The 26,391-nt window shown below is 52.4% G+C and overlaps 1 protein-coding gene across 1 annotated transcript; it reads right to left on the reverse strand.

Moving 5' to 3' along the window:
* Positions 1 to 190: 190 nt before the first annotated feature.
* On the reverse strand, positions 191 to 17,747 carry LOC120113137. The gene is made up of 2 exons (XM_039133960.1): positions 14,805 to 17,747; positions 191 to 196 (listed from the first exon to the last, which is right to left on the reverse strand). Exons 1-2 carry the CDS (start codon positions 17,745 to 17,747, stop codon positions 191 to 193), a joined length of 2,949 nt encoding a protein of 982 aa, XP_038989888.1.
* Between the last annotated feature and the right edge of the window lie 8,644 nt (positions 17,748 to 26,391).

A 26,391-nucleotide genomic window follows, 5' to 3' on the forward strand; every position in this document is an offset into this window, starting at 1 on the left:
TTACAAAATGGCACGTGCCATGATGCACATGTTATTTTATTTTTAATTAAAAATTATATAAATAAATAATAAATAAATGTTTTTTGTAGAATAATAAATAAATGTTAAAAGAAGGATAACAACTTTTTGATCCTTTATTTTATTTTTAATACAAAATTCGTATAAGTAAATAATAAATAAGTGCTAACCTTTAATCCTGTGATTAAAATGTAAAATAGAAGAAGGGAAAGAAAAAGTGTGAAGAAAGAAAATGTTGTGAGTAATAATAGAATATGATATATAATGCAATATTACTCTTACCATATTTTATGATGTTAACATCATTAATATCATAATATTACATTTAATATAATATTAATAGCTAAAATGATTTATATAATATTATGTCAATAACATAATAAAGATAATGAAAATAGAATTAATTTGAAATAGTATTGTTGGGGGAAAAACCCCAAGTCATCGCCACGGAGGCGCTCGGCTAGGGAGCGCCGACCGGAAAGGCGCTCGGCCAAAGAGCGCCGACCAGAGAAAGCACCAAGAGGCGCCCAACCGAAATAACCAAGTAGGGATGCTCGGCTAGAAAGAGCCGACCAGCGGGCGCCGACCAAAGAAGCGCTCAAGTAGAAAGCGCTGACCAGAGACAGCGCCAAGTAGAGGCGCTCGGCTAGGAGGTGCTCGCCCAGAAGGCGCCGACCAGGAGTACTCAAGCAACCCCGCCACAGGGTGCCCCATTGGGCGACCAGCTCGGCTCGGCACCCTTGCCGAGCCGATGCCTTTACCAAATAATTCAACTCTCGCTTGACCCTCTAAGGGACCTGACAACTCCACTATAACCTGCCGCTATCTTCAAGCCATCAAGGCATAAGATCTCCGCAGGTATTCAGCACGACCTGCCATTAATGCACGAGGCTCCCTCAAGTCTCCGATGCACTCAGTCATTTAATGAACACGGCCCAAGACGATCTCCGGATCACTGAACCATCAGAGCGTATGGCTCTCCCTGACCGCCGGTTCATTCGGTAATAAATGCACTTACCATCCACGGACCCCAGGCCCACCACGGCCGGCGGTTCAACCACTTCAACAGGTCCGATCGACCGTGACAACTCCCTGATTCCGGTCTGATCCGGTCCCGTTCTCCATCACGCCATTAATGGGCCAAATCGTGCCCAATTATTACAGAACGGGACAAACCTACTGTCACCTCCCAGGTAACCGAATCCTCCTATAAAAGGGAACCTGGGGGGAAGAGGAAAGGGGGACCAAAACGGGAGGAAAAATCCGAAGCCGGAGAGAACCCTCCTAGACCGGGTGGAAAGAAGTAAACAACACAGACAATTGAGTAAACTGATCCTCTTGATTTTATCCAAATATTCTCTCTGTCTTCTCCACATACTCTCTTCCCCGCTCTCTCCACATATTCGCCCCCTCTGACTTAGGCATCGGAGGGCCGGCGCCGGGGAGCCCGGCCACCGGTTCTTCCTGCAGGACTCGCACCCCACAGTGGAGGACTCCAACAGCCGGCGCACCGTCGACCACCCTCCCGGCGGCGGAGCTCTGCCCCTCCAGGAGGACGCCACCAGCCGGCGCACCGTCGACCACCCTCCCAGCGGCGGAGCTCAGCCCCTCCAGGAGGACGCCACCAGTCGGCACGCCGTCGATCGACCGCCCCTGCGGCGGAAGCCCCTCCTTCCCCTGGCTTCGCGGCGGCCCCCGGGTCCAATTTCCAGCAACAGTTGGCGCTAGAGGAAGGGCCCGAGTTCGCTGCCATGAAGCTAAGAAGCAAAGGGGCTTCCAATGCCTCTCGACGTCCTCCACCTAGCCCGGAGCGTTCCGTCCGAAACCCATCACCTCCGACCGAGTCAGTTCATCAAGTTCGGCCGGAGCAGTTCGATGCCCTGGTACAACAGGTGCAGGCCCTGGCTACCGCTGTCAAAAGCCTGCAGCCCAGGGGCATCCCAACGGCACCGCCTCCTCCGGCTCCAGTTCAACCGGAGCCTCCCACAAGCGGGCTTCACCTTCGAGGTCAGGACTCCCAAGTCCAGGCCTCCCTTTGGAGAGAGCACCCAGCCGGAGGCCACGGAGGCTGGCCACAGCCTTCAGAAGCTGAATCGGTTCCAGGGCAACCTGCGCTCGAACGAACCGCTGCAGCGATCCTCCAGAACGATAAACTCGACCGGAAGGTCGAGAGCTGGAACGTCAAATCCAGGCACTCCACGGGAGGAAGTCAGGACATAACGGCGACTTCGAGTTCAATACGAAGTCGCCCTTCTTCCAGGAAATTGAAGATGAACCGGTCCCGTTACGGTTCAAGATGCCCCAGGTGGAGCCCTACAACGGCAAGGCTGATCCCTTGGACCACCTGGAAAGCTACCGGGTCTTAATGGCCCTACAAGGAGCCTCGGAGGCCATGATGTGCAAAGCTTTCCCGGCGACACTCCGAGGACCAGCCCGGCTGTGGTTTACCGGGCTAAAACCGAGTACTGTCTCCTCCTTTGAGCAGCTCGGCAGACAGTTTGCTGGCAATTTCGCCGCCAGCCAGCCCCAGCGGCGGACATCCGACTCCCTCCTTGATATCAAACAAAAGGAGGGAGAATCCCTCAAGGAGTATTTGGACCGGTTCACCGCCGCAACATGGGAGGTCCGGGAGCTTGACCAGTCAATCGCCATGTCGGCGCTGAAGACTGGAGCCCAGTCCTACAGATTTCTCTTCTCAATTGAGAAGAATTTTCCCGCGGACCTCACCGAGATGTTCGCTCGGGCGCGGAAGTACGCCAAGGCCGAAGAAGCCGTGGCCGTCAGGCGGGGCGGGACTGAGCAGAACCTCAAGAAAAGACGCCGCGAGGAGCGTGGCCAGCCCAGAGGCCCGTCTCCGCGACGAGCCAAGAATCCGCCCCGCCCGAAGAGTCCACCCCGGCTGAGGGGACCGCCACAGCAGAGGTCACGACTCCGCCCGAGGTTCCCACTGCAAGCCCCTGCACCCGAAGGGAGGTATGAAAGATATACTCCCCTCAACGCTCCTCGGGCTGAAATCCTCATGGAGATCGAGAGTCGGGATCGCATCCGGCTCCCACCTCCGAAACCAGACACCCGAACCCGGCGTGACAACCGGAAGTATTGCCGTTTCCATCGGGATAAAGGCCATGATACCGAGGAGTGTTACCAGCTCCGAAATGAGATCGAAGCACTCATCCGCCGAGGGGTGCTCGATCGGTTTGTGCAAGGCCGGCGTGAAGAAAAGCAGCCAGCCGAAAGAGCCGCGCAGCCTGAAGGTTCAAATGCCAACAGGCCCATCGCTGGCATCATCAACACCATCCGAGGCGAGGCCTCGGCAGGAGGAGCTTCAGGGGAAGAAACCTCCCCGAAACGCCTGCGCGCCTCCGAGGCTATCTCCTTTTCAGACGATGATCTAGAGGGGGTCGAAACCCCCCATGATGATGCCGTGGTCATCTCCATGATCATAAATAGATTTGATGTAAAACGCATCTTAGTTGATAATGGAAGCTCGGCGAATGTTTTGTACTTTGATGCATATTGTAAAATGGGGATGACCAAAGAACAGCTGCGGAGGATGAATGCTCCGTTGGTTGGGTTCACTGGGGATTCAGTCCCAGTAGAGGGCGAGATCGACCTTTTGGTCACAGCCGGGCTCGCCCCCCGTGAAAGTACCGTGGGGATGAACTTCCTCGTGATACGCCTTCCCTCGGTCTATAATGCCATCCTCGGAAGGCCAGGCCTCAACGCCCTCCGAGCGGTGGTCTCCACTCATCACCTGCTCATGCGATTCCCCACCAGCCAGGGGGTCGGCGAAGTCCGAGGGGACCAAATGGTGGCAAGGAGATGCTACCTGGCGACCCACGAGGCAAAGCGACCCGCCGAGGTGCCTGCCCCAGCGACTGACCAGCCCTCAATTGAGGTCATGGAGGCACGGGTCGACCCTCAGAAAGAGCGGGTACAGCCTGGTGAGTTACTAATCCAAGTTCCCTTACGAGAGAGCTTTCCTGAGCTAACCGTGCAGGTCGGCTCTGGCCTCGATGAGCACGAGAGGAGTCGTCTCGTCAATTTCCTGCGAGACAACATGGATGTCTTCGCATGGTCGCCTGCAGACATGCCGGGGATAGATCCAGAGGTCATGGTCCACCGGCTCCAAGTAAAGCCAACCAGCAAGCCTATGCGGCAGAAGAAGCGAGGCGCCGTGTTGGCGACCCGGGGGTTGCGGTCCCGATCCCCGGCCCAAGTGACTAAGGTTGATGTTTGATGTTGGCGGTTTGCCTTGGGACCGACTTGCTGTGGGTATCTTCCTCCTTCTTGTTGCCGTGGAATCCACGCCGTATGCTTGCCTTCGGGCTGCCGGCGTTGGGAAGAAATCAAGGTGGGGCTCAATGTTGGAAGAAAGGTGATTTCATTCCACTAAACAACGGATTACAAAAAGGACTTGGCAAAGGTCGGGAAGGGACCTTGCACTACCTAAGAACAATCTAGGGGGGCTGATGTTCCCCACCCTAGTCCCAAGCCTTTCGGCCGACAAAAGAAAGGGATACAACCCTTGACACAATGGTGGAAAAACAATGTTCTAAGAGATGCATGCCTAAGGGCCCTAATGGCTCCTTTTAATGGCCGACGGCCTTGGCTTATTTTGGACTAAAACCCTAATGAAAGGACTCCTAATTCGGCCGCAATGGCCTGGTCAATCTTGGCCCTTGGTTCGGCCATGTGCTGCAGGTGGTTGGGCGCTCGGGATTTGCTGTTGGCGTGGCTTCTGTGCGTGGCACTTGCTGTGGCTGCCATCTGCCCGTGCGCAGCCAGATTTGGTTGCTGCGCCGGGCGGCTGGGCTGGGTTTCCTGCTGTGCCGAGCTTGCTTCCTGGTTTGCCATGCCTTGCTGCCTTTGGCTCGAGCTTCCTTTGGATTGCTGGCGTGTCCTCTTGACGCGCGCTCATCTGGCGGCCTGATGCATCCTGGCCGCCCGTGTCAGCCTTGGTCGTTTGGCCATGGAAGAGCCTAGAAGCTCCTCCACGGATTCTTTGCGTGCGGTTTCCTGGTTTGCCTCGGCGCTGATGCTTGGCAGCCTGCCAAGTGTTTCTGGCGGTTGGCCTTGGCTGGGCGCAAACTGCTGATGGCTTTCCTTGTTTGCGCTTGGGTGTTGATGGCTGCCACTTGGCCTTTGGTGCGCGCGATGCGGGGCTGACCGTTTCCTTCCTTCCTTGGCCGGGCGCCTGGCCGGCTGATGGCTGCCATGTGTCCTTGGCCGCGCGCGGGCTCGGGCTGACCGTGGCTTTCCTCTTTTGGCTGGGCGCTTGGTCGGCCGATGCTTGCCATGTGTCTGTTGGTGCGCGCGGGGTCGGGCTGGCTGCTGCCTTCCTTCTTTGGCTGGGCGCATGGTCGGCGGATGGCTGCCAAGTGTCTTCTGGTGTGCGCGGTTCCTGGTTGACCGTGGCTTTCCATCCTTGGCACTCGGGCGCTCGTGCGCTGGCTGGTCCGGACCCAATGCTGGCGGGCTCGGCTGCTTGGCTGTGTCTTTGGTCGAGCTGAACCCGTGCGCTGCCCTTGGGCTGATTTGGCTGTGGTGCGCTCGGCCGAATGTCGGTCTGGCCGTGCCTTGGGCTGGTTGCTTCTCCTGATGCGTGCGCGCCCATGGCCGCACGCACGGGCTGGTGCCCTTGGCTGCCGCTCGTGATCATGCCCATGTCTGGCGTGCGCGCAACCCACTGTTGCGCGGGCGCCAGCTGCTGGCGAGAGGCGGGGAGGCGGCCTTGCTGAGTACTGGCCGTCTCCTGGTCTGGCGAGGTTCGGGCGCGCCAGATGGGCGCGGGTGCAGGCTGCTGGGCGCGCCGGGCGGGCGTGGGCGCGGGACACTGGGCGCGCCGGGCGGGCGCGGACGCAGGGCGCGGGGCCAGGTGCGCGGCCTGGGGGCCGTGCGCAGTCTGGTGCGCGGGCGGGCGCGCAGGGGCGCGCGCGGGCTGGCGGCCGTGTGCAGGTGGCCGACTGGACGTGCGCGCGGGTGTGCGCGCTGGCTGGCGCTGGTGCTGCTGGCTGCGCCTGGGCGCGCGGTTGGCCGTGCGTGGCTGAGGCCGGCTGGGCGTGCGGTGGGCCGCGCGCTGCTGCTGGGGGCGCAGAACCTCGCGCGGGCGCTGGGAATGGCCTGCGCGGGGCTGCGCCGAAGGCTGAAGGTGCTGTCCACTGCTTGGGCAGACTTCCAAGCAGTGGATTTGGCCCGGGCGAAGCTCTTGGCCGAGGTTGGCCTCGGCCAAACTTGCAGAAATTTGGCTTGGCGGGCTGAGGTGGCTAACATTCCCCCCCCCCTGGAGAGTACCCTTGTCCTCAAGGGTGTCTTCGAGCATTGGACTTCCATCCTTTCGTGAGAGAGCGTCGGCCACCTTGTTTTCCTTCCCTGGTTGATAGATTATATCATATTCAAAGCCAAGTAACTTTACCAGGAACTTTTGTTGATCCGGGGTCACGATTTTCTGTTGAAGGAGATGTCGGAGAGCTTGTGTCACGACCCCCGCCCCGTTCCCGGCGGGCCGCCGCGACGGTCCTAGGGTGCGGGTAGGCATAAGGCCACCAGCCACCACGTAGAACCCTACTACCTATCAATCATCCATAAATTCTGAAAAATTTTGGCATGATGCATGCACAAAATGATCACCTTTCCTATGGTGACCTGTCAGGATTATCTCAATACATATAACACACTACCTGTCAGAGCAGTAATCACATAATCTGTCACATAATAAACCTGGACAATATATAGCAATACATTATCACAGGCACACAACTGATCTGCACACACATATATATATACATGCTTCCCAATCCATCCATGGTCAACCCATATCCACAACAGGATCTATGACTGTAACTATACACTATATACAACAGAAGGTTTATAATACACCAAAAGGGTATAAACCTCTATCTACATTATACTATACTATGGAGCGGCACAGCTAACAGGCAATCACTAATCCTGCTCCTCTCTATACAATACCTGCCCTGCAATCAAAAACACCAAACTGGGGAGTGAGTATATAAATACTCAGTGAGTGGAGTAGAGAGTACTATGCACATGAGACCAGATATAATCATGGCTCGAGGTGAAATCTCAAGATCAATAATAAGATGAACATGATCTCAACATAGAGAATATGGAGTAAGTCATCAATATCACCACAATCAATATCAACTCATCTGAAGCATATATGGAATAATCAAGTCAACATATATGCTACTCATGAATATGCTCAACATGTCATAGTACTGAATCATATAAATCAGGTGTCAATAGGCTGAATCATCAACAAGACAGCTATCGGGAGGTGGGTTTTACGCCCCAGGCGAACCAGCAACAACTCCCTACTGCCATATGCATACATCGAATATGACACCACACCAATATGTAAATCATCACTAGACAGCTGTCGGAAGGTGGGTTTTACGCCCCAGGCGAACCAGCAACAACTCCCTACTGTCACATGCATATGCAGGATAAGACACCATACCGATAACATAAATGCTAGACAGCTATCGGGAGGTGGGTTTTACGCCCCAGGCGAACCAGCAACAACTCCCTACTGTCACATGCATATGCAGGATAAGACACCATACCGATAACATAAATGCTAGACAGCTATCGAGAGGTGGGTTTTACGCCCCAGGCGAACCAGCAACAACTCCCTACTGTCACATGCATATGCAGGATAAGACACCACACTGATCATATAAATGCTGGCCAGTATCCAGAACAGAAATCCATCTCACATCTACATACTAAACGGCACCTCGCGGGAATTCTACATCCGCGGAAAGCCATACTGCACCTCGCGGGGTCTTACTATGCCCGGCGGCAAGCAGAATATAAGTCGTAGGACCGGCCGATCCTACGCCTAGGGCCGTGTCCCCCCCTAGGAAGGGACTGGGCTCCGCCCACCCAGAAGGCTACTATGTGCACAAAGGCCGATGTTCAACCCCATCGACTATAGGTGTCCTGCAGATACTGCCAAGCCATGCATAAATGCCATAATGCACCCTCCCAATACTCTGCTAAAAAGGAGTATGATCAAGACTACCACTCACTCGATCATGACCCAATCATAAACTAACATCAGGGTTAGGAGTGAGGGTCAAGGAAGTGCAATACAACTCAATATACCACTAAGAAGGCTCTACAAATCTTTGAAATGGAGGAAATGAAATCAATTTACAAAAGAAGTTATTTCACAATTTGGAACCAATTTAATTACTCATAATAGAGTATAATCAAGCTACGACTCACAAGTCTTTAAAATAGAGGAAATGAAATCAATTTACAAAAGAAATCATTTCACAATTCGGAATCAATTTGATTACTCATCAACCCCTCGTAATTCCTCTCAATGTTCCCTCAAATGCATGTACAGAATAATCAAGCATGGAGAATCAAGATTATAGAGGAATCTACTACAATATCAATCAATATGCTCAAGTGGAATCAATTCACACTTGGCGACATTCATGAAAATGAATTAAGAATGCTCATAGTGCAAAGTACATGACTCCCACTCACCTGTCAATCTGGCACAGCCCTGATACGCCTCCAAAACTTTATGGTAGGCAGTAGGGGCTTCTTCTTCTTGCTCCCTAACTTCTTGCCCAACTGTGACATGCATTTATAATCCATTTAGTCCTGTATCAAGGGCTATAATCTACGTGCCATTTATAATATAGGGAACTTTAATTGATTCAACTCCCCCGTTCCCTAAATCTTTTCTTTTCTTTCTTTTTTTCTTTTTCTATTAATTAACTCATCATTTATGTATACTAGGGATTCCCTTGCATGAGTACAAGGTCCCTTTTAGCTTGATCTAGGCTTAATACTCTATTATAGCATGAAATCCCTTATTTTCCACCCGGATGAACAGTAACCCGGACCGACAGCCGGTTACTTCATCCCGGGTTTGATCCACTTTCCAAACTCCAGATTTGATGAAATTTTTACCTAACATTCTACACTCATAGGGGATTCCAAAGAGATAATGCATCATCATCGGAGGCCGTTTGACCCCATAAATAATTCGCCGAAGTTGGAACTTCGACACAGTTTTTCCGTAGTGCCGGAAAAATTTGTCAAAATCCGATTCTTCCTCTTTTAACCGCCTCTACAACCCTTATCCGACCCCTCTAGACTATATTCACCCTTTGTATAGCCTAATGTTATCAAAAGACTAGATAGGGATGGACATTTACCTTTTTCTTTTTGGAAATCGAGGTCCTTGCGTAGAGGAGAAGGAGATCTACGTTTTTCCCTTCAGCTGGAAGTGCAACCGGAATCTCTTTCCTCCTCGAATCCTCTTCCTCTTCTTCTTTCTTCTTCTTCTTCTTCTCTTTTTCTTTCTTTCTTTCTTTCTTTCCTCTGTTTCACGCCTGAGAACCCCCTCCCTCTTTCTCTCGGTTTCATTCCAAAAGCCAGCTCAAACCCTCCAATTAAATCACATCAAAATACTATTCACCCTTTTTTTAATATTATTAAATTCCCATTTTGCCCCTAACACTTCAACATATCTACGGTTATGCCATTAACTTTTGATTCCTTCCAATTTTACCCCTTATATCAATTTTAAAGGACTATTCTATCCCTTTTTATATATAAAAAAAAATTTTGGGGTTATTACATCCTCCCCTCCTTATATAAAATTCGTCCTCGAATTTAAAAGAGTAAATTACCTGATTACTCAAAGGGGTGAGTGTATCTGCTTTTCATATTCTGCTCGGTGTGGTATTGGAAATCAAATCAATTAGAAGTGTTTTACCTTCTATCTCTACCACACAGGTAGGATACACATACTTTGCTTTTATACTATCCCCTACAGGTGTACTAATAGCTAAGAGAATATGCATTAATATCTTATCCTTAGCTAACTTTTTAGCAAAATAAGGGGATACAAATGAATGGGTAGCTTCAGAATCAAATAACACTCTAGCTTTAATCTTATCAATGAAGAGTATACCTGTCATAGCTGCATTCGATGCCCGTGCCTCCTGTGGATTTACCGTGAACACCCTTCCTTGCCCTCTGCCTACTGGAGCTGATGGCTGAGATGGTCCAGCACTCTGCTGTGATGTTTGTGCTTGACCTCTACCTCTGCCTACAGGCTCCCTACTACTAGGCCTGTCCATCTGCACAGAAGGATAGGATGCCAAAGACACAAACTGCTGGGTGGCACCCTGCGGGCATTCTCTGACAAAATGACCCGGCTGTCCACATCTGTAGCACACTCCCTGACCCATTCTGCATCTGCCAGGGTGCTGCTTCCCACATATGCCACATACTGGCCATGATTGGAACTTGGATTCCGTTCTGGCCATAGTGACCGGAGGACGAGGTACTGATGGCAGAAAAGTATCTTGTGATTGACCTCTTTCCCTCCATTTCCTCTTACGTGGGGCAGGTGGAGCTGAGCGTACAGACTGCTCCGTCGGGCCCTCCGAGAGATCTACTCCCTCAGATCTATTTCTACTGCTTTGCCCTTTCCCCATACTCATTTTTCTCTGTTCTCTTTCAGCTCTTTCCTCTTTGTTTCTGGTCTTCCACTGTTTTGCTTTATCAATTAGCCTAGACAAGGTGGGGACCTCTACTGCCAGTACTGCATTATAAAGCGGGAAAATCAGACCCCGCCTGAATCTTTCTATCCTGGCAGCTTCAGTGGGGATGATGTAAGGAGCATACTTCCCCAATCTAGTGAACTCACGAGCGTACTCAGATACGCTCATTTCGGGCACCTGCTTCAGCCTCTCAAACTGAAGAGCCCGATTCTCCCTCTCAGCCGGAGACAAGAACTCATCCATCACTGCTTGCCTGAACTCTTCCCAGGTTGGAGGATTCCTACTGTACAATCTGTCCTCCACTTGTCTCTGGTACCAGTCCCAGGCATCTTCCTTCATTGTAAGCCCTACAAGTTCTATAGCTCTTGCATCAGAACAGGGCAGTCTCCGTATCATCTTTTCAGTCTCCTTCAGAAATCTCTGAGGATCTTCACCTTCTTCCCTCTTAAACTCCGGGGTTCTGAGCCTCAGAAACTCCTGTACAGTAATCCCCTCATCATCTAGAGCCCGCCTGGCCAAACTTCTTGGCACAGGTACAGGAGGTGGGATAGATACTACTGACGGGGCAGGAGATTTCCCCCGAGCAATCTGCTCCCTCAGAGCCTGATTCTCCGCCAGTAACTGTTCCATCAATGCATCTCTACTTCCTACCTCTCCTTGATCATCAACCCTCCATCTATCAGCAGGAGGAGATTTTTCTCTTTGGGGCTCGACATGTGCAGAACCCGCATCCAATGCTATATCTGGCTCCATCCTCCTTCCAGGACGAGCAGGTCCTCTCCTTGGAGGTATTCTTTATATGTCTCTAAAAGGGTCAAAAAGAGAGGGCGGTCGTTACACACTGAGTCATAATATATTTTACTGAATTGTAAATGACTCATAAATTAACATACAGAAAAACCCGATGCTCCATAGTATAATCCTATACTTAATCCTGACTCACCCTATTGCTCTGATAGGACTCTTCTTAACCTTTGCTCTGATACCAAGCTTTGTCACGACCCCCGCCCCGTTCCCGGCGGGCCGCCGCGACGGTCCTAGGGTGCGGGTAGGCATAAGGCCACCAGCCACCACGTAGAACCCTACTACCTATCAATCATCCATAAATTCTGAAAAATTTTGGCATGATGCATGCACAAAATGATCACCTTTCCTATGGTGACCTGTCAGGATTATCTCAATACATATAACACACTACCTGTCAGAGCAGTAATCACATAATCTGTCACATAATAAACCTGGACAATATATAGCAATACATTATCACAGGCACACAACTGATCTGCACACACATATATATATACATGCTTCCCAATCCATCCATGGTCAACCCATATCCACAACAGGATCTATGACTGTAACTATACACTATATACAACAGAAGGTTTATAATACACCAAAAGGGTATAAACCTCTATCTACATTATACTATACTATGGAGCGGCACAGCTAACAGGCAATCACTAATCCTGCTCCTCTCTATACAATACCTGCCCTGCAATCAAAAACACCAAACTGGGGAGTGAGTATATAAATACTCAGTGAGTGGAGTAGAGAGTACTATGCACATGAGACCAGATATAATCATGGCTCGAGGTGAAATCTCAAGATCAATAATAAGATGAACATGATCTCAACATAGAGAATATGGAGTAAGTCATCAATATCACCACAATCAATATCAACTCATCTGAAGCATATATGGAATAATCAAGTCAACATATATGCTACTCATGAATATGCTCAACATGTCATAGTACTGAATCATATAAATCAGGTGTCAATAGGCTGAATCATCAACAAGACAGCTATCGGGAGGTGGGTTTTACGCCCCAGGCGAACCAGCAACAACTCCCTACTGCCATATGCATACATCGAATATGACACCACACCAATATGTAAATCATCACTAGACAGCTGTCGGAAGGTGGGTTTTACGCCCCAGGCGAACCAGCAACAACTCCCTACTGTCACATGCATATGCAGGATAAGACACCATACCGATAACATAAATGCTAGACAGCTATCGGGAGGTGGGTTTTACGCCCCAGGCGAACCAGCAACAACTCCCTACTGTCACATGCATATGCAGGATAAGACACCATACCGATAACATAAATGCTAGACAGCTATCGAGAGGTGGGTTTTACGCCCCAGGCGAACCAGCAACAACTCCCTACTGTCACATGCATATGCAGGATAAGACACCACACTGATCATATAAATGCTGGCCAGTATCCAGAACAGAAATCCATCTCACATCTACATACTAAACGGCACCTCGCGGGAATTCTACATCCGCGGAAAGCCATACTGCACCTCGCGGGGTCTTACTATGCCCGGCGGCAAGCAGAATATAAGTCGTAGGACCGGCCGATCCTACGCCTAGGGCCGTGTCCCCCCCTAGGAAGGGACTGGGCTCCGCCCACCCAGAAGGCTACTATGTGCACAAAGGCCGATGTTCAACCCCATCGACTATAGGTGTCCTGCAGATACTGCCAAGCCATGCATAAATGCCATAATGCACCCTCCCAATACTCTGCTAAAAAGGAGTATGATCAAGACTACCACTCACTCGATCATGACCCAATCATAAACTAACATCAGGGTTAGGAGTGAGGGTCAAGGAAGTGCAATACAACTCAATATACCACTAAGAAGGCTCTACAAATCTTTGAAATGGAGGAAATGAAATCAATTTACAAAAGAAGTTATTTCACAATTTGGAACCAATTTAATTACTCATAATAGAGTATAATCAAGCTACGACTCACAAGTCTTTAAAATAGAGGAAATGAAATCAATTTACAAAAGAAATCATTTCACAATTCGGAATCAATTTGATTACTCATCAACCCCTCGTAATTCCTCTCAATGTTCCCTCAAATGCATGTACAGAATAATCAAGCATGGAGAATCAAGATTATAGAGGAATCTACTACAATATCAATCAATATGCTCAAGTGGAATCAATTCACACTTGGCGACATTCATGAAAATGAATTAAGAATGCTCATAGTGCAAAGTACATGACTCCCACTCACCTGTCAATCTGGCACAGCCCTGATACGCCTCCAAAACTTTATGGTAGGCAGTAGGGGCTTCTTCTTCTTGCTCCCTAACTTCTTGCCCAACTGTGACATGCATTTATAATCCATTTAGTCCTGTATCAAGGGCTATAATCTACGTGCCATTTATAATATAGGGAACTTTAATTGATTCAACTCCCCCGTTCCCTAAATCTTTTCTTTTCTTTCTTTTTTTCTTTTTCTATTAATTAACTCATCATTTATGTATACTAGGGATTCCCTTGCATGAGTACAAGGTCCCTTTTAGCTTGATCTAGGCTTAATACTCTATTATAGCATGAAATCCCTTATTTTCCACCCGGATGAACAGTAACCCGGACCGACAGCCGGTTACTTCATCCCGGGTTTGATCCACTTTCCAAACTCCAGATTTGATAAAATTTTTACCTAACATTCTACACTCATAGGGGATTCCAAAGAGATAACATGCATCATCATCGGAGGCCGTTTGACCCCATAAATAATTCGCCGAAGTTGGAACTTCGACACAGTTTTTCCGTAGTGCCGGAAAAATTTGTCAAAATCCGATTCTTCCTCTTTTAACCGCCTCTACAACCCTTATCCGACCCCTCTAGACTATATTCACCCTTTGTATAGCCTAATATTATCAAAAGACTAGATAGGGATGGACATTTACCTTTTTCTTTTTGGAAATCGAGGTCCTTGCGTAGAGGAGAAGGAGATCTACGTTTTTCCCTTCAGCTGGAAGTGCAACCGGGATCTCTTTCCTCCTCGAATCCTCTTCCTCTTCTTCTTTCTTCTTCTTCTTCTTCTCTTTTTCTTTCTTTCTTTCTTTCTTTCCTCTGTTTCACGCCTGAGAACCCCCTCCCTCTTTCTCTCGGTTTCATTCCAAAAGCCAGCTCAAACCCTCCAATTAAATCACATCAAAATACTATTCACCCTTTTTTTAATATTATTAAATTCCCATTTTGCCCCTAACACTTCAACATATCTACGGTTATGCCATTAACTTTTGATTCCTTCCAATTTTACCCCTTATATCAATTTTAAAGGACTATTCTATCCCTTTTTATATATAAAAAAAATTTTTTGGGGTTATTACAGCTTGTTGGTCGGTGATGATGGTGAAGCGCCGCCCGAGTAGGTAAGGCCTCCAAACCTTGACCGCATGTACCACTGCGAGAAGCTCCCGTGCATAAGTGCTCCAAGCTTTCTTTTGTGGCCCGAGTTCTTTGGAGATGAAGGCTATGGGCCGCTTGTTTTGAGCTAACACCGCTCCGATTCCTTCATTGCTCGCGTCGGTGAAGACTTGGAATGGTGTGTTGAAGTCCGGTAATGCAAGCACTGGTGTCTGTGTCATGGCTCTTTTGAGGTCTTCGAATGCTTGGCGTGCGGCTGGTGTCCATGCAAATCCATCCTTCTTCAACATGGCCGTGAGGGGTTTGGCGATGAGGCCATATCCTTTGACGAAGCGCCGGTAGTAGCCTGTGAGCCCTAAGAATCCCCTCAAGGCTGAAATGTCCTTGGGCAATGGCCAATCTGTCATGGCCTCCACTTTTCGGGTGTCAACCCGTACACCGTCCCCGGATACCACGTGCCCAAGGTAATCTAGCTCAGTTTGTACAAAGGCACATTTGGAGGGTTTGATAAAGAAATGATGTTCCTCCAAAGTGTGCAAAACTAAGTCTAGATGCCGCATATGCTCTTCTAGGGTTTTGGAGTAGATCAAAATGTCATCGAAGAAGACAATTACAAATTTTCTGAGATGCGGCTTGAATACCTGGTTCATGGCTGCTTGGAATGTTGATGGAGCATTGCAAAGTCCGAAGGGCATGACCAAGTACTCGTAGTGTCCGGAATGAGTGCGGAATGCGGTCTTGTGGACATCCTCATCGCGCATCCGAATTTGATGGTAGCCGGACCGAAGATCAAGTTTGGTGAAGTACTTCGCACCGTGGAGCTCATCAAGCATCTCGTCCACGGTTGGAATGGGGAATCTATCTTTGATGGTGGCCTCGTTCAAGGCCCTGTAATCGGTGCAGAACCTCCAAGACCCATCTTTCTTTTTCACTAGCAAAACCGGCGAGGAGAATGGGCTGGTGCTCGGTTGGATGATTCCCTGTTTCAACATCTCTTCAACCTGCCTTTCAATCTCTCCCTTTTGGAAGTGCGCGTACCTATAAGGAGGTACGTTGATTGGCTTGCCTTCTTCCTTGAGCCGGATGGAATGGTCGAAGGCGCGCTTGGGAGGGAGTGCGGTCGGCATGGCTAGGACCCCCTGATGTGCTGCAAGCAACTCTTGTACTTGCGGTGGCTGCGGTTGAGGTCCCTCCGCAGCCACTCCATGGTTGGTCATCACAACAGCGAAGCAAAGTGCACCTCCCCGGCATAGGCGCTCGATCATGTTGGCTTCGCATGGTAGGGCTTCTTTGTGGTTAAGTGCTGTCCACATCTTCTTCCTTCCATTGATCCGGAACTCCATAGTCATGGTATTGTAGTCGGTGACTACTTTACCAATGCCTCGGAGCCATGCGTTGCCAAGGACGACGTCCAAACCTACAAGTTGTAGTACATGTAAGTCTGCAGAAATCCTTACCCCTTGGATGTTGAGTCGCACGTCCTTGACAATTTGCTGACATTTGAGCCGCTCGCCGCTTGCTACCTTGACCTCGAACGGCTCGGTTGCTGCTCCCTTGAGTCCCACTCGCTGCAAGGCTCCCGGGTTGATGAAATTGTGGGACGAACTGTTGTCAACGAGCAAAGAGACTTCATGCTTGCCGATCCATGCCGTCATCCTCATGGTTGATGGTCTTTGAATGCCGGTGAGTGCATGGAGGGAGAGCTCAGCATCTTTTGGCAAGGGGCTGGTGGGCTGATCCTCGGTGGAGTCCTCCTCATCCGAAGTGCTGTAGGTTGAGGCATCATCAACTTCCTCCTCGCTGCCGCTGTCGATTTTCAGCACATAGGACTGTCCCGGGTTGCAGCGATGGCCCTTCTCCCACTTGGCGCCGCACTTGAAGCACAAGCCCTTCTTGATGTACTCTTGAACCTCCTCTCGGCTGAGCTTCTTCACATGGGATGGTTGCTGTTTGGAGGTTGATGCAGCGGCTGAATGGGGCTTGGAAGAGCTTGCTGCCGGCTGCACTTTGGTTGGCTGCAAGTTGCGGTTGGTACTATCCTTGGTCCGCCGGTCTAGGATGTTGGCTTGGTCAAGGATCTCCACCATCCGCATCGCCTCTTGAAGATGGGTAGGTTGCTTCAATTTGATCTCCTTGGATAACCAAGGTTTGAGCCCGTCCACGAAAGTGCCAAGTAGTGCCTCTTCCGACCATCCTTCAACCATAATTTGAAGTTGTCGGAACTCGTCGATGTAGACTTGGACTTTGCCCTCTTGCTTGAGTTTGGCCAATTGGCCATGGTGATTGATGGTAGGTGAAGGCCCCCATTGGTTCATGAATTCTTGCACGAAGGCCGTCCACCCCAAATAATTTCCCTCCTTCTCATATATGTTCCTTAGCCACCGCCACCATCTATTGGCCCTTCCTTCAAGATGATAGCTTGCCAAGGTCACCTTCTCTTCTCTAGGGGTCTCGTAGACATGGAAGTATTGCTCGACTTTGTCGAGCCATTCATAAGGGTCCCCTCCACCGAAGGTTGGAAATTCTATCTTGGGCTTTCTAATCCCTCTTTCATGTGGTCCGAACCCCCTTTCAAACCCTTCATGGTTCACCCGTTCATCCCTTCTCCTTCCTTCATGCACATGTTGGCCATAAGGCCTACAAGAATGGGGACTACCTAAGGGTTCACTCATGGGTCTTTCCATGCTCCTTGGCCGATCCTCCATGTGGATGCCACCGGCCCATCTATCATCTAGGGATTCTCCACATGCATCCCTATTTCCTCTTCTTCTTTCCTCTCGGTTTTTTCTTTCTCTTTCATCCTCTTGATTTTTTTCTGCAAACCTCCTCTCAAGCCTCTCTATGTTTGCATTACTCTCTCTTCTTATGGTGGCTAAGGAGGTCACTAGATGTTCTAACACCCGACTCATCTCGGTGTTGTGGTTCTCTATGGTCTCAAAGAGCCTTTGGGGGCTAAAGGACTCCCTATCTGACTCCATGAAACAACCCCTCACAATCAGATTTTTTAATGCTATTACAAGGTATTTAAAATCTGATTTTCAGATCTCAAGATGTAAACAAGAAGGTATGTAGATCTGAAAAGTTAGAAGATACCCTTGAGATCGTCCTTCCGTGGATTTGGACTGAAGCCGATTACCCGACGATCTCCGATGTAGAACCTCTCAATGAAAGCACCAGTGTTGGCGACCCGGGGGTTGCGGTCCCGATCCCCGGCCCAAGCGACTAAGGTTGATGTTTGATGTTGGCAGTTTGCCTTGGGACCGACTTGCTGTGGGTATCTTCCTCCTTCTTGTTGCCGTGGAATCCACGCCGTATGCTTGCCTTCGGGCTGCCGGCGTTGGGAAGAAATCAAGGTGGGGCTCAATGTTGGAAGAAAGGTGATTTCATTCCACTAAACAACGGATTACAAAAAGGACTTGGCAAAGGTCGGGAAGGGACCTTGCACTACCTAAGAACAATCTAGGGGGGCTGATGTTCCCCACCCTAGTCCCAAGCCTTTCGGCCGACAAAAGAAAGGGATACAACCCTTGACACAATGGTGGAAAAACAATGTTCTAAGAGATGCATGCCTAAGGGCCCTAATGGCTCCTTTTAATGGCCGACGGCCTTGGCTTATTTTGGACTAAAACCCTAATGAAAGGACTCCTAATTCGGCCGCAATGGCCTGGTCAATCTTGGCCCTTGGTTCGGCCATGTGCTGCAGGTGGTTGGGCGCTCGGGATTTGCTGTTGGCGTGGCTTCTGTGCGTGGCACTTGCTGTGGCTGCCATCTGCCCGTGCGCAGCCAGATTTGGTTGCTGCGCCGGGCGGCTGGGCTGGGTTTCCTGCTGTGCCGAGCTTGCTTCCTGGTTTGCCATGCCTTGCTGCCTTTGGCTCGAGCTTCCTTTGGATTGCTGGCGTGTCCTCTTGACGCGCACTCATCTGGCGGCCTGATGCATCCTGGCCGCCCGTGTCAGCCTTGGTCGTTTGGCCATGGAAGAGCCTAGAAGCTCCTCCACGGATTCTTTGCGTGCGGTTTCTTGGTTTGCCTCGGCGCTGATGCTTGGCAGCCTGCCAAGTGTTTCTGGCGGTTGGCCTTGGCTGCGCAAACTGCTGATGGCTTTCCTTGTTTGCGCTTGGGTGTTGATGGCTGCCACTTGGCCTTTGGTGCGCGCGATGCGGGGCTGACCGTTTCCTTCCTTCCTTGGCCGGGCGCCTGGCCGGCTGATGGCTGCCATGTGTCCTTGGCCGCGCGCGGGCTCGGGCTGACCGTGGCTTTCCTCTTTTGGCTGGGCGCTTGGTCGGCCGATGCTTGCCATGTGTCTGTTGGTGCGCGCGGGGTCGGGCTGGCTGCTGCCTTCCTTCTTTGGCTGGGCGCATGGTCGGCGGATGGCTGCCAAGTGTCTTCTGGTGTGCGCGGTTCCTGGTTGACCGTGCGCGGTGCCTTGCTGAGTACTGGCCGTCTCCTGGTCTGGCGAGGTTCGGGCGCGCCAGATGGGCGCGGGTGCAGGCTGCTGGGCGCGCCGGGCGGGCGCGGGCGCGGGACACTGGGCGCGCCGGGCGGGCGCGGGCGCAGGGCGCGGGGCCGGGTGCGCGGCCTGGGGGCCGTGCGCAGTCTGGTGCGCGGGCGGGCGCGCAGGGGCGCGCGCGGGCTGGCGGCCGTGTGCAGGTGGCCGGCTGGACGTGCGCGCGGGTGTGCGCGCTGGCTGGCGCTGGTGCTGCTGGCTGCGCCTGGGCGCGCGGTTGGCCGTGCGTGGCTAAGGCCGGCTGGGCGTGCGGTGGGCCGCGCGCTGCTGCTAGGGGCGCAGAACCTCGCGCGGGCGCTGGGAATGGCCTGCGCCGAAGGCTGAAGGTGCTGTCCACTGCTTGGGCAGACTTCCAAGCAGTGGATTTGGCCCGGGCGTTGCTCTTGGCCGAGGTTGGCCTCGGCCAAACTTGCAGAAATTTGGCTTGGCGGGCTGAGGTGGCTAACACGCCGCCCCTGAGCGCCAGCGAGCAGCAGCCGAGGAGGTCAGTAAGCTCCTTGGAGCTGGCTTCATCCGGGAGATAGCCTACTCGGAGTGGCTCGCCAATGTGGTCCTCGTCAAGAAGGCCAACGGGAAGTGGCGTATGTGTGTGGACTACACCGACCTGAATAAAGCCTGCCCAAAGGACAGCTTCCCACTCCCCAGCATCGATCAGCTCGTAGACTCCACCTCGGGTCACGAGCTGCTGGCATTCATGGACGCCTTCTCCGGATACAACCAGATCCGCATGGCGCCGGAAGACGAGGAAAAGACCGCCTTCATCACCGACGGAGGAACTTACTGCTACAAGGTGATGCCATTCGGCTTGAAAAATGCTGGGGCAACTTATCAAAGGCTGGTCAGCCGGATCTTCAAAGACCAGATAGGCCGGAATATGGAGGTCTATGTGGACGATATGCTGGTAAAAAGCAAGGTGGCACAAGATCATGTAGCCGACCTCAATGAAGCATTCTCCACGCTCCGAAAATACCAGATGAAGCTCAATCCAGCCAAATGTGCATTCGGGGTCACCTCCGGCAAATTCCTCGGCTTCATCATTACACAACGAGGAATTGAGGCCAATCCAGAGAAGATCCGGGCTCTCCAAGAGATGACGCCTTCCAGGACGGTCAAGGAGGTACAACGGCTCACAGGCCGAGTTGCAGCTCTCGGGAGATTCATCTCCCGCTCGGCTGAGCGCTGCCTTCCATTCTTCGCAGCCCTCAAGAAGCTGAAGAATTTTTGTGGTCGGACAAGTGCCAGCAATCTTTTGAAGAGCTCAAGCACCTCCTGGCTTCCCCTCCCCTGCTCACAAAGCCTCACCAGGGCGAGCTTCTCTACCTGTATCTGGCCGTCTCCCCTGTGGCAGTAAGCTCGGTCCTGGTCCGAGAGGAGGGCAAACTTCAGAAGCCAGTATACTACACCAGCCGGGTCTTGAGGGACGCCGAGACCCGATACACCAAGCTTGAGAAGACTGCCTATGCCCTGGTCATCTCAGCTCGGAGGCTCCGACCCTACTTCCAAGCCCACACAGTGGCTGTGCTGACCAACCAGCCGGTCAAGCAGATCCTGCAGAAATCAGATCGTGCGGGACGGATCGCCAAATGGGCCATCGAGCTCGAGAAATTCGACATCGAGTACCGACCCAGACCGACATGGACTCTGCATGTCGATGGCTCTTCAAACTCGGGGGGTAGCGGAGCAGGGCTCATCCTCACCAGCCCGGAAGGGGTGGTCGCCGAGCAAGCCTTGCGCCTCGAGTTTCCTGCTTCCAATAATATGGCGGAGTACGAAGCGCTCGTCGCCGGGCTCAAGCTAGCCAAAGAGCTAGGAGTGAAGGACTTGAAGGCCTTCAGTGATTCTCAGCTCGTCGTCAACCAAATTGTGGGCGACTTCGAAGCCAGAGACCCAACCATGCAGAAGTATCTTCAGAAGGTACGGGATCTCGCCTCGACCCTGGACTCTTTTCACATTCAACATGTTGCCAGGTCGGAGAACCTCAGGGCCGACCAGCTATCAAAGCTGGCGTCCTCTCGCATGAGCGAGCTTCCCAAGGAGGCAGTACTGGAGTATCTCCAAAGGCCTAGTACAGATGAGCCCGAGCAGACCCTCTGCACTGAGTTCGAGCCAAGCTGGATGGACGAACTCATCGGCTACCTGCAAGACGAAGTCCTCCCCACCGACGAACAAGAGGCTCGCCGGATCAAACGCCTCGCTTCCCGGTACATATTGTACGAGGGAAAGCTCTATCGGAGATCCTTCACCTCTCCCCTCCTCAGATGCCTCCGCCCAACGGAGGCTGATTATGCCCTACGCGAAGTCCACGAAGGGATTGGCGGGAACCATTTGGGAGGGCGAGCATTGGCCCATAAAATTCTGCGCCAAAGATATTATTGGCCAACACTCCAGAAGGATGCTATGGACTTCGTCCAAAGATGTGACCGGTGCCAAAGGAACGCCAATGTTCAGCGCCGGCCTTCGGCTCCTTTGACTTCTATCAGCTCCCCTTGGCCCTTTGCCCAGTGGGGAATTGACATCCTAGGGCCATTTTCACTGGCCACCGGGCAAAAAAAATTTCTGGTCGTCTCCATCGACTACTTCACCAAGTGGGTGGAAGCCGAGCCCCTTGCCCGGATCACCGAGCAGAAGATGCGGGATTTTGTTTGGAAGTCCATTATCTGCAGATTCGGGCTTTCCCGCATCCTCATCTCTGACAACGGTCGCCAATTCGACAACATTCACTTCAGAGAGTTCTGCTCCGAGCTTGGCATTGACCACCGCTTCACCTCGGTCGCGCATCCTCAAACGAATGGAGAAACCGAGGTAACAAATCGTACTATTTTGCAGGGTCTCAAAGCCAGGCTCGACAAATCCAAAGGACAATGGGTCGAAGACCTATATAATGTCCTGTGGGCTTACCGGACCACGTTCCGTGTCCCCACCGGTGAGACTCCCTTCAACCTAACATATGGAACGGAGGCCGTCATCCCACTGGAAGTTGGGCTTCCCTCTCCAAGAGTCGAGCATCATGATGCCGGCTCCAACTCTTCGCAGCTCAGAAGCAACCTCGACTTGATCGAGGAAACAAGGGAGGCCGCCCGAGTTCGTATGGCGAGGTACCAGCAAAAGACAGCTCAGTACTACAACGCCAGGGTCAAAATCAAATCTTTCAAACCAGAAGACCTTGTCCTCAGGAGAGCTGAAGTCTCCCGACCAACTGAGCAAGGGAAGCTGGCCCCAAACTGGGAAGGACCATACCGAGTCACGCGCATCCGCCGACCCGGGACTTATCAGCTAGAGTCTCTAGATGGGACTCTCATTCCGCGGAGCTGGAGTTCTGAAAATCTCCGCGTGTACCATCAGTAGAACCCTAAGGGGTTCCCCATTATTCAATTATTGAATTTTATTTTATGAATTCCATTTCATAACAAACTTATGATCGCATACTCATTTTGAGCTCACCGATTCTCCTGATTATCTCATGGTGTCAGGTTTATTTCTCCTATCCTGACCACGGTCGGGATGCCCTGCCACAACGGGATGCCCTGCCACAACGGGATGCCCCGATTCATCGGGATGGCCCAAGACGTCGGGATATGAGTTAGCGGTCCTCTCTGACCGGACGAGCTCGGCTCGTGCTCCATCGGCTATGAGTTAGCGGTCCTCTCTGACCGGACGAGCTCGGCTCGTGCTCCATCGGCTATGAGTTAGCGGTCCTCTCTGACCGGACGAGCTCGGCTCGTGCTCCATCGGCTATGAGTTAGCGGTCCTCTCTGACCAGACGAGCTCGGCTCGTGCTCCTACCCTGAGACGTCAGGATGCCCCAATATATTGGGATGCCCTGCCACAACGGGATGCCCCGATCCGTCGGGATGGCCCGAGACGTCGGGATATGAGTTAGCGGTCCTCTCTGACCGGACGAGCTCGGCTCGTGCTCCATCGGCTATGAGTTAGCGTCCTCTCTGACCGGACGAGCTCGGCTTGTGCTCCATCGGCTATGAGTTAGCGGTCCTCTCTGACCGGACGAGCTCGGCTCGTGCTCCTACCCTGACCACGGTCAGGATGCCCCGAGACGTCGGGATGCCCCGATCCGTCGGGATGCCCGGAGACGTCGGGATGCCCTGGCTATAGGGACGCCCGAGACGTCGGGATATGAGTTAGCGGTCCTCTCTGACCGGACGAGCTCGGCTCGTGCTCCATCGGCTATGAGTTAGCGGTCCTCTCTGACCGGACGAGCTCGGCTCGTGCTCCTACCCTGACCACGGTCAGGATGCCCCGAGACGTCGGGATGCCCCGGCTATAGGGATGCTCGAGACATCGAGATGAGTAGCGGTCCTCTCTGACCGGACGAGCTCGGCTCGTGCTCCATCGTCTTCAGCCAACGAGCTCAGCCCGCTCTTCTATTTTTGGATTTCTCTGCCGACGTCCCCAAAGAACGGAGTCCGAGCAGAGAAGCGTCTTCAGTCGCCTCGGCGCAAGGACGCACACGGTACAAGGTACCCATTTATTTATTGTTTCTACATTATCTATTCTGTTCTCGGATTTCTCCCTGCCGATGTCCTCCAAGAATGGACACCGAGCAGAAGAGCGCCTTCGATCGCCTCGGCGAAGAAGTGCTCATGACACCAGCACAATATTATGCTAAGTCCGGCGAATCCCCGTCACGAGCTGACGGGCATTCGACCCATTCGTTGGAAACGAATCTGGTCCGCCCCGGCAACGCGAGGATCGAAACTCGCTAACTTCGCTGAAGTTCAAGTCCTGATGACCGCCTTAGGGCTCGGTCGAGTCCTGGACTAGGCTCGGAAAAACTCTCCGAGCCCAAATCCTTGGTATAAGCACAAGCGTTGCTATACCACTGATTGAAGGACCGAGCAATGGAGCTCGGCAAGCTAAACTCAAACTCAAACCCTGTGGCGGAAAAAGCTGAGGCCCTAGAGCCCATATCCTCGGAACCTAAAGCGGATCCGAGTAGGAAAACTAGGACTACGACAGACGAGTTTCCAAAAAAGAAATGTATATTCATTTCAAAAAGGCCCGTAGGCTAAGTACAAAATTCGGGTTTGGCCCTTACAAGTAAGGGAGGCCATCCCGACTTTACAAAACGAAACAAAAATTACACTAAGGCCCGCTCCCGACCACTTCGGCTTCGGCAGTGTCGGGAGCGGCGGGCTCAGCAGTCGGGACCTCCTCGGCCTCGGCAGCAATGGGAGTAGCCTCGGGGGCGGCTTCGGTCGCCTCGGCCTCCGGAGTCTCTGCCTCCGCATCCGGCCTTTCGACCCCTGCTCCCGGTTGGAGCAGGTTCACATCAAAATCCGGGAGAAGCCGCCGCAACTGGTTACGGAAGTCCCGGAAGCCTTGGATTAGCCCGTTCACGCCCTCCTCTTCTAGGAGGTCGCGGAACTCCGCCGATTCGCGAAAGAGCGCCACCGCGCTCTGAGCTTGCTCCCGAGCCTCGAGCTCCCGAGCCTCGTGGTAGGTGGCCTTCTTCTCGAGGGTTTTTATTCCCCGCTCAAGCTCTGAATGTCGGAGGCAGGCATTCTCCACCTCCTGCTCGCGGGAGGCCAGCGCTTGCTCGACTTCGGCCAATCGAGCCTCAGCGGCGCGCAGCTCGGACCTCGCCAACGCATGCGCGCCCTTTTCCTCATCGAGCTCGGCGGTAAGAGCTCGAATCCTTCCCTCAGATGCTCCGACCTTTTCTTGGAGCACCTGTCGTTCGGCCTCAGAGGCCTGGTACTTCGCTTCGGAGGCCTGGTACTTCGCCTCGGCGGCCGTGTACCTCGTCTGGGCCTCGTCGTACCCGTGCTGGCACCTCCGGGCCTTCTCCCGGTATTCTTGAACAAGGTGCATCAGCATCTCCGTCTCGTGCAAATGCTGTAAAAGAGACGAAAAGGAAAACATAAGACACCATAAATAAAAAATCTATACAGATTACACAGGTGGAAAATTTTACTTACCCGGACGGCGTTGCAGCGGGTATAGTTCATGAAAGCATTATAGCTCATGGACTGCATCATTGCCCGGTCGGCTGGGAGCAGCGCGACCCGGAATATCTCCAGCGCTACTCGAGGGTTTTCGAGGGCTGAATCACCCTCGAACACCGACCAGGTGGGTGCAAGGGGCACCCGTCCCCCCGAGCCCGATGGGCCTGGAAGGCCAGCATCGGCTGGCCTAGGTAGAGCCGACCCCGAGGCTCCCTGACTGCTCCCCGGCTCGGAGCTAGGGGGCTGGGGTCGGACGAACGGACGATCAGACCGCCGCACAACTATAGCGGGGCGTGCAAGCACGGGACCCGCTGAACTCCTCCCCTGGTCGGCAACTGGAGCGTCCTGCCGACCAGGAATCTGCGCCAAGGGCGCCGGACATAGGGGCGCCATCGAGGCTCCTCTGGAGCCCGAGCCCCCGGAATCCGCGCCCTCCCTCCGACCAGCTTCGGGGCGCGCGGGCTGAGAAGGACCCGCCTCGGAGCGAGCGGGGCAAGAAGGACCCGCCTCGGAGTGAGCGGGCCGAGAAGGACCCTCCTCGGTCACTGCTGTCGCTGGGGCCTTGGAGGTCGCCGAGACCTTTTGCTTTTTTCTCGGCTCGGTCGGCTCGCCCGAGAGCTCGGCTGCCCTCTTTTGGAAGCGGGCATAGAGGACTTCACTTTTCGTCACCATCTTTGCGATATCTGCAAAGGCAAAAAGGATTAGAACATTAGAACACTAAGGAAATAAATACACCTTGAAATTATCCTTACCATGGGGACGCGCCGAGCTCAAGCCCACGTTTACCAAAGCGTCCTCACATATGAGGCCGTTCAGTAAGATGCCGTTCCCGAGGCTGCGGACGGCGTCGAAGATCCCCTGCTCACGCTGAGAAAGTCTGGGGGGTTTGTTGATGGCCTTGAGCTGAGCCGGTCCCCACCTAGGGTCAAACCCCCAGGACTGTGCAGAACCAAGGAAGAAGAATTTCTCCTTCCAGCCATGAATGGATGAGGGGGCGCCATGAAAAAGTGGCCGACCCACCCGAAGGGCGATGTACAGCCACTCTCCGTCTTCCGGATTCGACTTAAAGATAAAAAGTCGCCGGAAGACGTTGACAGAGGTCGGAATCCCCTGCAGTAAACACAGGGACAGAAAACCGACCACCGTCCTCCAGGC

Source organism: Phoenix dactylifera, chromosome 14, assembly GCF_009389715.1.
Source record: "Phoenix dactylifera cultivar Barhee BC4 chromosome 14, palm_55x_up_171113_PBpolish2nd_filt_p, whole genome shotgun sequence".
Lineage (NCBI taxonomy): Eukaryota > Viridiplantae > Streptophyta > Magnoliopsida > Arecales > Arecaceae > Phoenix > Phoenix dactylifera.